Here is a 17,715-nt window from a genome sequence, read left to right as displayed (position 1 = left end):
TACCCTATTGCAATACCAGTTTTATGTATAGTATGTATAAAGTTATTTGATTTATGATATATTTAAGAAAAGGGGAAGTTTTTTGCAATGGTTTAACTTTTTAAACTGCAACATATTTTGTGCAAGAAACTTAGTCAACAATTTTGACCTTGACTTGTTGGTGTTTGTTTGTTATTTAAGTGTTATATTGTTCTTAGGAGTTCGGTGTTGATGGCTTGTGTGTTCTGTTGTGCTATATTTGATATTTTTAATCATCCTTTCTTTTTGAATAATCTTTCATCTTTTAAATGTGTCTTAATGTTAAACGATTTGAGCAAACCTTAAACATAAACAAAATGTGAACAAATGTGAAAGATGTCACAAAAACTCGTATACGATTCAATTCAATTATTTGGTCATTATCGGGTTTGTTGTCAGAGTGAATGTCACTCTATATAAATTTAAAAAAAAGGCCAATAAAAGTGGATAGTGCATGCGCCCAACTCTTTTTATTAGGAAGATAAAAAATAATATATTCGTATTATTTTGTGCAGGTGCGTATCTCAAAGGATTAAATCACTTACACTTCATTGCTTATAACTTTTTGATTCAGAGTGATAAACCAAATAACGATCAATTAATCAAAACAAGATTCCACATACAAATATAGAGATGTGATATGATTGCTAATTATATATATGAATCAACATTCCGCCAAGTTTAAATGAATAAACTCATCATAGATACCAGGATAATGTTTCTAATAACGCCAGACTCGCGTTTCGTTATGGACTACCGTAAGGACTTCAAGTATGTGAATAACTCATACCGAATAGTTGAATTCAAAATAACACCGACATAAAATTATGAAACAATACAATTGAGAAATTTAACGGTCTAATTTCTAACGAAACAGGTTTCGACATTTATTTAACAAATATGACAAACACGAGCCAACGACAACCATTGAACTACAGGCTCCTGACTTTTGAAATGCACATACAAATCTGGCGGGGTTATCATGTTTATATGCGCATAGCTCTCACCTCATCTGAGACAATGTTGCTACATAACAACATAAAAACAAACTATAGAAATCAATTGCACTCATCAGATGGATACAACAAAAACTCACATTTTACAAAAGCATAAAAACGTTGCTTGGCACTTAAACATCTCCCCCCACAATAAAAGACACTAAGTACAGATCAGAGACTATTCGCAATTACTGACAGCTAGTTCTTAACCAATATTAACCAATGAAAAAGTCACGTATCTAAGATACAAATATCAATACACATCCATCATCGAATTGATCCCATCCAACGGACTCCATTCATGTTTGAACTGTTGCGCAAGTTTTATGTGAAGGCCTTTAAAGCCAACCTTGATGGTCATGTTTTTTTTTAATTGTTGAAGACCGAAATGTAGCATGTAGTTGCTTATACATGTTCATTTTAACTCTGAGGGAAAAGTGCCTCATTGTAAACTTACAACATGTCCCTAGTTTTTGGTGGTGTTCGTGTTGCTTAGTCTTTAGTTTTCTCTGTTATCTTCTGTACTATTGTTTGTCTGTTTTTTTTTGTTTTTTTTTTGCCATGGCGTTGTTAATCTATTTTCAATATATGAGTTTGACTGTCCATCTGGTATCTTTCGCCTCTCTTGAATATAGGTTACAAATGGGATTCGTTTTAAACCTTTTCAAAGATTTAAAAAACTACATCCATACATGACAAGTTAATCCCGTCGTAAGTGAGAATTTAATATGCTTTCTTATTTTCATCAACGTCTATTTCGTCAAAGTCTGGCAAATTCAAAGGTAAAGTTTTTTTTATTATTTTCGAAAGCAGTTAAAACAAAAGAAAACAGAGTGTTCTTATATTTCATAATGCTATCAAAAATATGAAAACGCAACATGAAAGCGCTATTCCTTTGTTGGAGTTTAGTTTAATATAGTGTGTACTGACTTTTAAGTGTGACATGAATTAATACATCTGATCATTATTTTGTAAAACCAGCATACTACAATACACGTTATTTGTAGTTGGTTGACCGTTATGGAATAACCGTTTCACAAATGATATCGGATATGTTCCTTACGTCGTAACTACAATCCCCTTCCCTTTCATGAATTTGACCTACCGAATTAGACTTTTTACCGGATTTGTAATCACATAAGCAACACGACGGGTGCCGCATGTGGAGCAGGATCTGCTTACCCTTCCGGAGCACCTGAGATCACCCCTAGTTTTTGGTGGGGTTCGTGTTGTTTATTCTTTAGTTTTCTATGTTGTGGCATGTGTACTATTTTTTTTCTGTTTGTCTTTTTAATTTTTAGCCATGGCGTTGTCAGTTTGTTTTAGATTTACGAGTTTGACTGTCCCTTTGGTATCTTTGGTCCCTCTTTTGTAGAAAATACGTCAATAAAATGGCTACTCAACAATTTATTTATTTATGCGTGTGGATTTGATTAACTTGTCCACCAATGTATCTAACAAAACAAACAATAAAATTGAGAATTGAAATCGGAAATATATCAAAGAGACAGCAACCCGACTTAAAGAGAAGATGATGACTCTAAAATAGGTATGGACATAGTACTATGGAAGTATTGAAGATACCGATCGTAAGTGTATATCAATTTTATTTGCTCAAAGATACAATATGTTATGAATCAGACAAGTTTAAAGTACTTTACATAATAAAACTATTACAATTATACAGGACATGTACAGTTTAATAGACTTTCTTAAAGGCACTATTGTACAGTCTGAAAAACGGGACACACAAATAACAATACTAAATAACAATTGAAAATACAATATCCAAAAGAAGTAGGTCCGGTAAGACCTCTTTTTGGCCTCAAAATATAACAGTTTTACAAAATTGTTAAAATGTAAACTTTTAGTTATTTATTGAACAGTTGAATGCTTCTTCTACATAAATATGGGCTGTTTTTGACAATATAATGCACATATATCGGGTTGTAGCACCATTAAGTCATGCTAAATTACTGAAATTTTCAAAATTCTATCATTTAAGTTAAATCTTAGACGGTTTCCGTGTAAAACGAAAGTGGCCGAATTCGTGTTCATCCTTAATATTGAAATGTTAGTTGTATTTTATGATAATACATAACATATATAAAGGTTGTGGATGCACACGGACGCGGCCACTTTCATTTTTGACAAATACCATCTGAGGCGTGACGTTTTTCGGAATATTTGAGAGATTTTTCATATTTGAGTTTTAATCGGATCGTTTTTAATGACTAAATTAGTTAAAATCTTTCACAAAAACTAATTGAATCAAGTGAAATAGACACTTAAGTTTAAAAAGTGGTCAAAATCTTTCGTCAGATGAAACTAAAATTTGAGGCCAAAATGAGTCCTTACCGGACCTACTCCTTTAAACCCGAAATAAATTCAAAATAAATGAATGAATGACACAGTGATTTTGGGTATGTACAAATGTATATAATATTTTAATATAGTTCGAGAAATCTTTTTGTTTGGTTAGTGAATTTACACACTTCTTTCAATTTTTGACATTTTTCCTCGTATGTTTAAGATTTTCTATCCTCAGTGAGCAACTCTTAATAAAATCAATGTGTATGCTATGTATAAAAAGAATATCTGACTGTTTACAAAATTTTGAATTTTTAGAAATACTTAGGCTTTTCTACCTCAGGCATATATTACCTTAGCTGTATTTGGCAACATTTTTTGGATTCGAGCGTCACTGATGAGTCTTTTGTAGACGAAACGCGCGTCTGGCGTATATATAAAATTTAGTCCTGGTATCTATGATGAGTTTAATATTGACATATATTTCTCTGATCATTTTGAGAATGAGATTTATTTTCTTTTTCAATATATGTATAAACAAGAAGATATGGTATTATTTGCAATGAGACAATTCTTCACAAGAGACTAAACGACACAGAAATTAACATCTTTACATGTAGGTAACCATATGGTCTTCAATAATGAGCAATGCCCATACCGAATAGTCAGGTTTGAAATGGCCCGAAATCACAATGATTTTCCACAATGTATAACAATTTAAACTAGAAAACTGAAAGCTGTCTTGATGTACCAAAAAAAAAAACCAAAAAAAACGTAACACAGCAACAAACGATTGTGTTTCTTTTTAATCAGCATTTGTTTTTCTTGATTATATAACTTAATTCTTTTTTTTAACTTGCCCTGTCTTACGAGATTTATGTAGTAAATGAATATAGAAGATATATATAATAATAGAATAAGACAATTTATTTTATAAAAACCTTCCAATTAAATTATCTGCTAATATTCCACTGTATAACTGTGATACATATGACAATATATTTTATTGGAAGAATACTGGGGAATATTGTCCCGAGTAGAATTTAATATTGCACGAGTTTGCGAGTGCAATATATGTTCTACGAGGAACAATTTTCCTCATTATTCATTCAATAACCCTTTTATTGTATCTCTTTTTAATATTCGAAAGAAAAAATTGTTTTAAGCTATAATTTTGACTTTGATGACGTTATGAATTTTGACCATTTATTGCACTAGTGCAATATTGGAATTTTATTGAACACTAACTTTTGTTACTTTTTTGTGGGAAATATTATGTTGCTATGCAATAAAATATATCATTTACCTACATTTGTATCTGAAAAATAATTTGTGGACTACGAATATGATATAATTTGTTTTGTTACAACTGTTATATTTTGAGTATATTTCCTTTGAAGGTTCTTGATTGAGCAAATCAAATCTTGAACCTTGAATCTCATACATTGTCATATGAAAGATATATATCAACATTGAAAACGAGACACATTTGTCTCTCCTCAAAAGTCTGAAATGATGCCGAAACATTGAGAGAAGACATATTTCATGTAAACGGTGTGTGTATTACAAGGAAATTTGTGCATAACTTCATTAACGAAAAATCATTGTTTCTGTTAATTCGGTTTTCTCATTGACTGTTTGAATGTTTTTGTTGTTATCGTCTCCTCCATCGTCAATACATCCTTGATTTTCGATAATGTCGAGTTCATTTTTTCGCCCTGTGTTTCCAATATTCCAGTCTGTTTTCTTTCTTGCAATTAAGTAGTTAACGAGGTCAAGTATTATAATAAAACAACTCAGTATGAGACAGAAACCAAAGATGCCATACCGGAAGTTCACATTATCGTACAATGCGCATGATCCCTTTACCCCACACCGAGAACTCCATATTTCGCAACACATATCAATAACTTCACCAAATATAACTGGTCCAAGGAACCAACCTGAAAAGATTTTGTTGGGTATTAAGCCATAAATTCAATAAGATACTTTAAATCCAATCCCGCTTTGTGATTATAACAGAGTATACAAAGATGATGTATGATTTACAATGAGTTTTGTATTCAGACAAAAATCAGAATAACATGATGATGTATAATGATTTACAATGATTTTTCTTTCGGACAAGGCCGATTCAAAACGACTACGTCATCATGATTAAGAAATAAACAAATCTGCTTATGCATCTGGTACACCTGATACCACTTTGAATACATGACGGGGTTCGTAATAAGAAATCAAATACATTCGGGTTGCTCCTACCTTTGACTTCAATGTTGTGTTTTCTGTACTGTTGTGTACTGTTGTTTTTTGTACTGTGCTGTACTGTTGTTTTTTGTACTGTGCTGTACTGTTGTTTTTTGTACTGTGCTGTACTGTTTTTTTTACTGTTGCGTAGTGTTGCCTGTTTTATTGGCTGTTTTTTTTAGTCATGACGTTGTTTGTTTATTTTCAACTTATGATTATGCATGCACCTTTGGTATCGTTCGCCTTTCTTTCAAAGACTTTATAGAAACGTGAGAACTGAACAAAACGTACCCCTAAAAAATTTAGGCCCTAATCAAGGTATGCAGATTTTGCGCTACAATCGACACCCGCTGTTTTCCTACTGATATATTTGTTGTATTTCAGAATACAATTACTTCTTACCAAATGTTGAAATAAAAGCTGAAAAACCAACGGCTATTCCTTTCTGTTTTTCTTTAACTGATCTAAAATAAAGAAATAGAAAGCATTACAATTGTTTCTTTGTACTTTTACATTTTGCCATTCATAATCTAAAGGGCTACTGTGGATTCATTTATTTTCGTGGGTATCAATTTTCGTGGTTTGAGGAAAATATACATGTTCGTGCGTATTTAATTTCGTGGTTTTGGCAAAGTCTACACTCATTCCTTTAGAACATTTGTTATTCGTTGAACATTTTACTACGTGGTTCTCCTGTACCCACGAAATCCTCGAAAATTGGTATCCAACGAATATTTATGAATCCACAGTATGAGTAATCTAATTGTTCGTTCATCAAAATAAAACAACGTTTAGTCATTGGTTGAGTTTACCTCGTTTATGACGTTTTAAACCAATTACATCATTTTGGTGTAGGCTTTTACAATAATAACCAAGAATACGATATACGGAAACGGCGAATAGTATTATTACTTACAAGAATTTCAGAATTATAATCTGGTAGTTGTCGTCTGTTCATACATATTTATCGTTTTATATAGATTAGACCGTTGGTTTTCCCGTTTGAATTGTTTTACACTATTTATTTTTGGGGTCTTGTATAGCTTGCTGTTCGGTGTGAGCCAAGACTCCGTGTTGAAGGTCGTACCTTTTTACGTTTATACATTGTTATTTGGATAGAGAGTTGTCTCATTGGCACTCACACCACATTTTCTATATCTATATCATAAGGAAACGGTAAATATAGCATAAAAATAGTAAATGTCAAAGTACTTATAGTTCATCAGGTGATTGTCGCTCGGAAACATGTTAGTGTGTTTTACGTATCTTGCCGTTCAGTACTATAATTTCTCGATACGTCAGTTTGTTTAATATAAGCTTTAACACTGTAGTGAAAAGTCTCCCAAAATAAAAATTAATAAGAACTTTTTTCCAACGAAGAGAAATAACACATGATACAATGTACATAAGGGTATGGATGGGGTTTACATAATAAAAAGTAATGAACCTTGAAAATTAAGGAATAAAGAAAATGGACAAAACAATGGAGAAAAGAGAAGCTAAAACTTAAGGAAAATAGAATAAAGAACACACAATATATAGAATATATTTTTGGGGGGTAACGATGAAAAATATAGAACTGAAGCCCCCCTCCAATGCATACCCTCACATACGATGCATAATAGACTAACCTCATCATGAATATCAAACTTGGCATTATACCAAACGATTCAATTATTCCAAACACACAGGAAACAATGATATAAGGGAAAAACATAGGACAGTCAGTAGAGCATAACCCAGGTTGAGCTGTCGCTGTTGCTCCTATACATGTACAGTTGGTAAAACCCTTTTAATAAAAATAAATAAATAAATAATGCCAAAGTATTATACACATTGCTAACTTTAATTTAACGGTTATTTGTTCTTCTGTGTAGCTACGAATTTCGAAGTTGTTTATTATTTTCTTTTCCTTAGAACTCCTTATATTATTTATTTCATACTACTACCACATGTTACTCTGCTTTAAAGGTTGACGCTTTTCGAAAACTTAAAAGTTAATCTAGTAGAAATGGGCATGCTATTCCATTATTATAAATTGCTTAATACTTATAAATATGTGATATTCTAATATCTAGTGAACAGTATTGATACATTTATTCAGATAACCATGATAACAGAATAATGAAATTTATGATGTATTCTCGTTTCCCCAAATTCTGTTTAAGGACAAAGGAGCATTTTTAAAAAATGTCAGCATTCTTTCTACTTTCCTTTCATTAGGGGATAATGTCTGGGTGAGTTTGCTTAAAGTTAACAACAAATTGGTCTTGACTTATTTTAAAGGAGTAATCATTTAACTGCAAGAGGGGTTTTGAAGAGTTTGATTGTCTGAGTCAGATATTAAAGAAAATATGGATGCAGAATATATTTTGCTATCTACTTTACCATCATATTGTTTTTTCTTGAAATTACGGATCAGATTTATTTTTTTGAAAGAAAAAAACATAACCACCCCCTCCCCCTTGTAATACAATACTCATATAGATCACATCTTAACTTCGATAGTTTTTATTATGTTGAATGATAAATGTATTGGTATTTTTAATTATGTTGAAGTAAATGGATGTTTTTTTACGGCATCTGGCGTTACTTAATGATACTTTAACTGTTATTTGTATATTTTTACTGTAATTGAGATATTTGGTTTTATGTTATCAAGATAGAGACGTGAAAGTGTTGGATAATGAAGCCATTTAATTGAATAGATAGATAACTAAATTATAACCTCTGTCAAAAGCTCTTATTTCGACAAAAAGACATGTACGACCCTCAGGTTTAAAAAATTAATTGTTGAAATGGGACCACATCCTGTGAAAACAGTATCTTTGAATATTTACATTTACATTTGAAAAAGAAATAATACAGGTGATGTTATTCTAATACAAAGTTTAAATTAATATCAACAATCAAATGTGCACAATAATCTCAAACATGTGGTGTACACTTTAATAAAATGCGACACGCGTGTTATTCAGTGTACATTACATTATTGATGTTAAATGAGAGAAACATAATAAGAAATTTACCTTCATAGATGATGTACACCCGGCATGACAAAGTGAAAAGTAGTTATTGTTATCCGAACCACACACAGGGAAATATTCTTCCGAATTACAATTACAGTTATCTACACATATGTTCGATGTATTGCTTAGTTTTCTGAAAATCAAAAAGAAAGAACAGAAAGACGCATTACTGATTGATTGATTTGTTAAGGTACATGTGGTGCTTACTTGAAGAATTTTCAGAACGAAATAATATAATATTGGTATGTCATACCTGTAATTATTTTTAGATGGGGCATACATATTATCAATATTAAACTTTTTTGAAGATAGATATTTACAATCCACTTGTTTACCAACAAAAAGTATCCTGATTACTTTTCTGATTCATTTGTCCAAAAGCTGACTGATCAAAGACGTCTGTAAATAACTAGTTGTACGTACTCAGACCGATTGATGATTATTTCGATTTTATATAAGTTTTTATTTCTAACTTGTATTTGTTTGTAATATTTTACGTTTAAATGTTTTTCAAAATATTTCTCTAGTTTCTTCGAATTTAAATCCTTTATTTGTTACAAGGAATAAAGACCAATATTATGTAAGCCTGATATCTATGCAGAGTTAAAATACGCACATTTGTATACGAAAGTCAGATAAGAGCTAGCGATCGTTAATTACTAACTATGGGTTATGGGCTTTGCTTATTGTTGAAGGTCATACAGTGACCTTTAGTTTTTTATTTGGTCTCTTGTGAAGAGTTGTCTCATTGGCAATCATAAAACATCTTCTTTTATATAGCATACCTGTTATATCCAATAATTTCTGGAGTCTCACAACCAAGAAACATAATTATCGCGTAGTTTGCCATTGTGAAGAATGACAAGATGAAGATAAATTTACTACATCCTAGTGGCGAAAGCTTCTTTTTTGACGTAAAATATCCTCCTATGAAAGTTCCTATAGATATTGTCATGATACGACCAATACCTGCAATTAAAACAAATTTGTCAAATACACGTAAAACCAGAATGTACTCATGCGTACAGAAATAACCATTAATTATATGGATTTACGTCCCATGTAAGAATCCTAAGGCTAAGTGTTGTCTTTTTATACACTTTATTATGTAGGTGTCGATGGTATATCTTTGATATTTTCTGTTGACATAATTCACAACGTCTAAACACAGGGCCGCTTAAGATCTAGACATGTAGTGAGTACACTTGTAAAAGATTGAGAACAAACGTCTTGATATCTTTTGGAAATTTTAGGATCATGCCCATGCATGTTTAATGCTTGTTTTTATTATCATTATACTTTAAAATTACTATTGCGAAAAATGGGGGTTAAAGACATGATTAATGTCATGGTAGAAGGTCATTTAACAATAAGTGTTGCCAGGTGTTAGGTCGGTAGTGTTTATATAGGAATTATTTAACCAGTAAAAGTTGCGTTTATGGTTTTACGTCAGTTGAGTGTTGATTTTGTACCAAGCCGTTCTGATATAAAAGGGACATTTATTGTCCGTTTGAATTTGTTTGCTCTCTTAGATTCCATGACCGTCTATAACTTATGTGGTTGGTCTTCTGGTTCTTTCTCAAAACACTTCTAACCCACTTTTGTAGGAATTTCATCATGAAATTTAACCGATTTTTTGTAAATGTGAAACACAAAAAACCGGTAGTAACTGATAATTACAGTTTAGGAATGATATTAAGTGAAGTTTTGCAAATGGGTGTCAGATTTCCCCATCAATACAGGGTAAAATGTTTTGCCCCAGAACACCCATTTTTCTTTTTATTAGATAATGTAAGCAGATTCTTGATTTTTGTTCTTTCAATTTGAGACCCAAGTGATACCAATGCAAATGTAAGGTAAAAGTGTAAGTCAGCCTTTTTCCGCCATATTTTAACACTTAAATATCTCAAAAAAGTGCTCAATGACCTCTCAATAGTTTTAGCTAAATTGGTCCTCAGCTGGTGCTCTTTCGACATGTAGTGTCAATTTTACTTTCTTGATTTTTTTAGATTTCACCTTAGCACATCCTTAATTTGTTTACCTAAAGCCAAGTTTGACTGCCAAGCTGGTAATGAAAATTGCGTCTCGACGTATTTTGATCCAAATGCAATACTTCCGCTTACTATAATCAAAGTCAGACATTTTCTAAACAAGATCAGCATATAAAATTTGTTACGAAATAGTGCGTATATAGCTTTAAAAAATCCTGAAAATAAACATATAATTGTGAGAACATTGAAATCTTAAAACAAAGATATACACATTTGAAAGATGTTGTTTTATAACTTTAAAATCATTTCGCTTCTATTACAGTAACATTACATATAATCCAACCTTCCCCTTCATTCTAGCTTTATTCCCAGTGTGTTATTAAAATAAAAAAAAAATTATAGCACTTAAATTATGCCCGATTTTTCATTTTTTTGCAATCTAACTTATAAGTAATGCTGTTGTAATTGTCGACAAAACAACGACTCTCGTGATAACATCCACTAATGAAAATAAGTTTGTGTGTTTTTTGGGAATCTTTTGAGCGATTTTTGGGAAATCTATTATTCATGAATAACAATAAATATATCAATTCTCATCTGTTTTACCTACTATCCATCGCGTTTTTCTTTTATTCTTTACTTCTTTTGTTTCTTTCGTTTTTTCATGGAATCTTTTTGGAAAGCACATGACAGGAAGTGCAGTTATCAAGCTTCCTGCTCCAAATGTTAAAAATCCTACCCACCATGCACCAATCCATCTAGGGTCACGTGGCGAAATATCAACATCTGCAATTTATAAACTTCAAATAAATATCTTCTTTATTTATTTCAATTCAATATTGTTAAAACACTACATAAGTTGAACTATTTATACTCTCAAGCTTAATATTCAGGTAAAAAGTGGGAGTCTGTATACAATTATATATATGTCGATACCTATACTTTGGAACAGAAAATCAGCTTCTAAAAATGCTTATAACTTATGTCTAAAAACTAAATTTGTTGAAGGAGTTCTCATTCAATAGTAAGCACCTGAGAACCCTTGCTTACTGATAAAGGCCTTGCAAAACTTCTTTAGATACAAACTCGTGATTTTGCCGTAACTAAAGGTCAAGATGACATTCATCGATATATGCGTTACGAATATCGGTTTCAGATTGCTCACTGTTTTGTTACAAAAGAGGGACGAAAGATACCAAAGGACAGTCAAACTCATAAATCTAAAACAAACTGACAACGCCATGGCTAAAAATTAAAAAAACAAACAGAAAAACAATAGTACACATGACACAACATAGAAAACTAAAGAATAAACAACACGGACCCCACCAAAACTAGGGGTGATCTCAGGTGCTCCGGAAGGGTAAGCAGATCCTGCTCCACATGCGGCACCCGTCGTGTTGCTTATGTGATTACAGATCCGGTAAATAGTCTAATTCGGTAGGTCAAATTTACAAATGTACTAACAAACAGCTTTAAAACAACAATTTGAACAGCAAACATAAGTATTGCCACGAGTAAATGTTTTTAAAACAAAAACGTAGATGTTATATGATTACCAATGAGACAACTCTTCAACACAGACCAAATGAAAATCTTAAGCCGCTTTTTTTCAATAATTTAATGACACATATCATTAAAAATATTGTTCTATTAATCCGTTTGATCTTATACAATATTTTTGAATCAAAAATGAAAATTGAGATTGTTTTTTTTATCATTTCTAGCCTGTGGTTCAGTGGTTGTGTTTTGTTAATGGATTCTCCTTTTTCAAATAGATCAGACTGTTGGTTTTACTGATTTGATTTTTACTAGTCATTCTGCGGCTCTTCATAGCTTACTGTTCAATGTGAAACATAGCTTTGTGTTAAATGATCTCACTTTTTATGCATTTTGACTTGGACTGAAGGATGTCGTATCAACATTCATACCCATAATCTGATGTATATTAACTTTAGACATTGCTTCTTTGATAGGCAACTGTGCATTTTCAATATCCATATACAAGTAGTGTATAAGGTATTCACAATCTGCTACTTACTACTTAACCGCTTATAACATTATAACGTTTTAACATTTCATGATAACCAAACTTACTTTAGATCGCACATTACCTTCTAAAGTTACATACATTCTGCTGAACAGTCCTCCGAGTCCGAAACCAAGCGCTGGTCCAAATATAGCAACTGCCATGATACCGCCTGTAACAATATACTATTTTTTTCTAGGTTTAGGCATACAGAAACTTAAATTATATGCACTGTGATTTAAAATGCAACATTCTTAGATAAATTTCATTCGGCATGTGAAAAGTTATGGTTTTTTTATGATTATCTTTTAAGCGATTATGATTTTATTTGCAATTAGGTTTTTTTCGCAGTTTGTTTAATTGCTTCCTTGGTATCTTCACCGATTTTTCAGTAAAAGTTCTATTCAGTTTATGTTTTTTTTTTAGCAATTTAAAAGAAGTATTAACAAAAAAAATGATAAAAAAGGGAAAGTTTATAAAAGATTACGAAACCAAAACGCTATACTATATCAGATAACTGAACGAACACACTTGAAACAGGTATTACCTGAAGAAAATGATAAGTAAGACATGCTATTTATAATTATGACAGTTGTATGCATATTAACAAACTTACCAAATCACAAAGATGAGGATGGCAAAAACAATGTACATTTATCTAATATTAAAACCACTATCGGACGGAAGTGAAATTCTCCGGTAAACATGAAATCATTTAAAATATTGTAATATTGTAATGTAACATCAATTTACTTTTATTAGAAATTCTCCCTGGATACCTAATAACTGATATATCAGGGATATTTAGTGCAATGATGTACACTAATGAAATTGTTAGCAGCAATAGAGTGCAATAAAATATGTTATCCACGTTAAAGTAAAACAAAAACTTACCAACATATACAGCTGTTTTTGTCTTGTCAACATTGTTGTCGATATATGTTGTAACAAAAGCTTGTCTTGGTGACTTGCCTATTCCTTGTATTATCATTCCAATTGCAATAATTGCCATGGCAACAGGAGTAAAGTCGTTAGCAACACCAATTGATGCAGGGGGATTAGAATTAGAACTGCAGTTCATTGCAGAATTTGACTGGATGAACGCTGATGACGCTCGGCACAATTGTCCTGGTGCCATCCCAGCTCGTAAGGCATTACTTCTATTTAAGTTCGACGATTTTGACAAAAGTGTTTTAGAATGCATCTGTGACATGAAATATGGTATTGCACAAATTAATCCAGCCGCACCAAATAGAATAGTTGAAAAGGATAGAACACGAGGTGGATGAACTTTTTCTGCAAAATAGCTGACAAACAGAGTTACAGCCAGGTAGCCAATGTCATTACAGCTCATTAATAAGCCACTTTGGGTACTAGTAAATCCAAACTGTTTTTCAAGGGTGGTAATCTGTGAAGCTATATAAACGGACAGAGTCGATGTAACTAACGCTGCTATAGAATAAAATATAGCAAAGAATTTGATCTTTGCAAAACATTGCAAACAATCAGGTGTAAACCGTCCAATGCCACACTGTGTCTTTGAAGTCATGACGGACTCGGGTTACAATTCCGTCGAAAGATAGAATCTGAAAGGTGAAAAAAAACTTTAACAAACTAAAGTTCAGTCGTTTTTATATGTGAAGAAGGTTTTTGGATTTTCAAATACTCTAACCTTTGCTAGAGTGGAAGAGACTTTGATTGTCGAAATTTGCATTACATGACATACGTTATAAACACGGCTATATGAGCTAGTTTTGTCTTTATTAATCTGTAAATGTCTTGTTATTTTCTTGTCTAGTGACATATAGATTCAACAACTGCAACAAATGTATTATGATATTTCTACACTCGAGACAGTTACATTTAAATATTAAAAGCGCGAGGCTTGTCGAGCTGTTTACATAATTAAAATCAAACTGTTGAGAGTAGAGAAATTTCGGACTACACGAGTAACAACATGTACAGTGGTAAAATCTGTTTCTCCAATTATTTTTATCCTTTCTTTTCAAAGATTTGAGGAAAGTTGTGTACTTTTGATGTGACGTCATCTGTCATTGTCGCCTATTTTTTATGACGTCAGAATAAGAACACGCAGAGGAAAACAAGAAATTTAACGTCTCAATTTTATTTCAACCAATCCTTAGCCAAGAACAGAATTTTTACTAGTGAGGAGAAATATTTGTCTTACAACGGTCAAAAAATGTGAAAACAGTTATAAAAATAAAGAAACACCTTATTCATGCCTATTTGAAATGAATATGTATCCTGTATGTGATACATCGACAAGATGAGCCAGATTTTGAAAATATAATTTCAGAAGGTCCTAGGCTACAATCACATACCAATCATTGTGACTAAGAGCCGACATCTGTTTCTCTTATCCCAAATGCCGCGTGCTAATCAATTATCAGTAAAGGAAAAGGTACGATATGGCCCGTTTTAGGCCCCATATTTTCTCATTTATCAAATTCTCTTTCGGAAAGCTACTAATTATGTTTAAATATTCCCTGAGGTTTGAAGTTTGTTTGTTATTATTCAGATATTGTAATTATTATTAACTTCGCAGGTACAACTATTTTTTGCCTGCGCCAAAGTGACCCATGATTTTTTTATTTCAATGTCATAGGAACTGTTCGGGTCCAGCCTTGGGGTAATTGTAATTGTTATCGTTAATCAGCTGTAATTGATAACAATTTTTCATGTAATCATTTTAATCATTAATCAGGCAATGGCAAAAATCTGATTACATGTTATTTAATTTAATCAATTACTTTTCAAAATACCCTGTTATCCTAATTACTTTTTGATTACATTCTGAATACAATGAACAAAAATCCTAAACTGTGTTGATGGTCAATAAATGAACAATTTTTTTATTCTTATTTAATAAATTTTAACAAGCTAAGATAAAGCATGTTAAATGATTTTTATACTTCAGAAAAAAATAAACTGTTAAAGTATTGAAAAGTAATAATTTATAGCCTAAGGAGAGACATATTATACAAGTAGTAACATATATTGCACTGGCCTCAGTAAAAGATATTGTACATATATTCACAATTTAAAGATGTATATATATAGATATTCGATAATATAGGGTTATTGCATGAATATTGAGGAATATTGTCCCGAGTAGAATTTTATATTGCACGAGCTTGCGAGTGCAATATATGTTCTAGGAGGGACAATATTCCCCAATATTCATGCAATATTCCTTTTATTGTATAGCAATATAATATTTGAAAGTAAAAATGGGTTTAATCTAAGATTTGAACGTTGATGACGTCATGAATTTTGAAGATTTATTGCACTAGTGCAATATCAGAATTTATTGCACGCTAACATTTTTTGTTACGTTCTGGGGGAAATATTATATTGCTATACAATAATAGCTATTATATTCACGTAATATTATCCTCTTCTTTAATCCTAAATTATGATATTTTGTTAATATTGTGATTTTTGTCAACTTTTAATTGACAGGTACATGTAGGAAACCAATTAAGGTTTTTATTGCAATTTCCAATTGAGTATAGCTGTAGGACAATGTATATGATAACAGATTAATCAGATATGTGAAAACTATATCGAATTAGCACAAACTAAATTAAAAGTTAAAAATTTAAAAATTAACCGAACATGTTAAATGCAATGATTTATAGGACTTGTATTTTGTTTACAATTTGATTGTAATGTTAATTCATTCATATCATTCAAAATGGTTTTTTTTCAAATTCATTGTAATGAGATGTAATTATGATTACTTTGCTATTGTAATCATTAATTCAATCAGACACTTTCCGAAATGTTGTAATACTTTAATCATACAAATGATAAAATAATTGTAATTTAATCAATTAAATTGAAAGTAATCGGACCCATCTCTTTTCAGGTCACGTAGGCGCATGCTATAAAATTTCAAGAAACAATGGCCAAAATCGTATTATTTCTTCTTTTGGAAATTTTGATGACCTTTGACTACCCCCCCTTCCCTCCTTCCCATATCTGCTCACCCATTCCAAATTAATGGTTTTGAAGTTCATCATATCAGCCTTCAAACCTAAGGGAATAATGAAACGTGATAAGTAGCTTTCCAACTCAAAATTTGAAAAATGAGACAAAAGACACATACACCGACTATTTGACTACTGTACAAATAAAATACACAGGTAAAATTGAGATAGAAAATTGGGAATGTGGCAAAGCGACAACAACCCGACCATAGAGCAAACAACAGCCGAAGGCCACCAATGGGCCTGCAATGTAGCGAGAAACTCCCGCTTCCGGGGGCGTCCTTCAGCTGGCCCAATAAAAAATATGCATACTAATACACTAATAAAGGAAGTCACACTAAATATAAAAAAGAAGATGTGGTATGATTGCCAATGAAACACCTCTCCACAAAAGATCAAAATGATATAAACACTAACAACTTTAGGTCACCGTACGGCCTTCAACTATGAGGAAAGCCCATACCGCAAAGTCAGCTATAAAAGGCCCCGATAAGACAATGTAAAACAATTCAAACGAGAAACTCCGAATTATACACAAAAAACCAAAATTAAAAATTATAAAAGACTAACAATGGCCAGAGGTTCCTGACTTGGGACAGGCGCAAACTTGCGGCTGGTTAATTATGTTTATAAGATCTCAACCCTTCCCCTATACATCTAGGCTATGTAGAAATGTAAACGCATAACAATACGCACATTAAAATTCAGTTCAAGTAAAGTCCGAGTCGGATGTCAGAAGATGTAACAAAATACAAAAAATAAAATGACAATAATACAAAAAGAACAACATACTCCTAGCAGTAAACTGACATAGATATAGGAAGATGTGGTGTAAGTGCCAATGAGACAACTCTCCATTCAAATAACAATAAAAAAGAAACCATTATAGGTCAATGTCAATCACACCGAACAACAAGCTAGTGTAAAACCATTCAAACGGGAAAACCAACGATATAATCTATATAAAAAAAACGAGAAACGAGAAATTACATATTAACCCCTTCCTGTTCCCATCGGTACTCTGGTACCGATGGGCTATATTTTTGGGTAACTTACTTGCGCAAAGTATTGAATATTTGA

At 31.9% G+C, this 17,715-nt stretch overlaps 1 protein-coding gene across 1 annotated transcript; it reads right to left on the bottom strand.

Annotated features, from left to right (window-relative positions):
* Positions 1 to 2,764: 2,764 nt before the first annotated feature.
* Positions 2,765 to 14,171, bottom strand: LOC134689796 (solute carrier organic anion transporter family member 3A1-like). The gene is made up of 9 exons (XM_063549764.1): positions 13,517 to 14,171; positions 12,708 to 12,794; positions 11,200 to 11,379; positions 10,644 to 10,808; positions 9,388 to 9,571; positions 8,603 to 8,735; positions 7,205 to 7,362; positions 5,976 to 6,037; positions 2,765 to 5,269 (listed from the first exon to the last, which is right to left on the bottom strand). The coding sequence occupies exons 1-9, from the start codon at positions 14,169 to 14,171 to the stop codon at positions 4,917 to 4,919; spliced, it is 1,977 nt and encodes a 658-aa protein (XP_063405834.1). The 3' UTR covers positions 2,765 to 4,916.
* Between the last annotated feature and the right edge of the window lie 3,544 nt (positions 14,172 to 17,715).

Source organism: Mytilus trossulus, chromosome 11, assembly GCF_036588685.1.
Source record: "Mytilus trossulus isolate FHL-02 chromosome 11, PNRI_Mtr1.1.1.hap1, whole genome shotgun sequence".
NCBI lineage: Eukaryota > Metazoa > Mollusca > Bivalvia > Mytilida > Mytilidae > Mytilus > Mytilus trossulus.
This window is presented reverse-complemented; position numbering and strand designations above follow the sequence as displayed.

Bases quoted from the DNA above. Each gene is read 5' to 3' on its own strand.
- LOC134689796 (XM_063549764.1), bottom strand. From the start codon at position 14,171: ATGACTTCAAAGACACAGTGTGGCATTGGACGGTTTACACCTGATTGT. The intron at 11,380-12,707 runs GTAATGTGCGAT...TATAAATTGCAG, and splicing joins AATGTATGTAACTTTAGAAG to ATGTTGATATTTCGCCACGT. The intron at 9,572-10,643 runs GTAAACAAATTA...TTTTAATTGCAG, and splicing joins GCAGTCAAACTTGGCTTTAG to GTATTGGTCGTATCATGACA.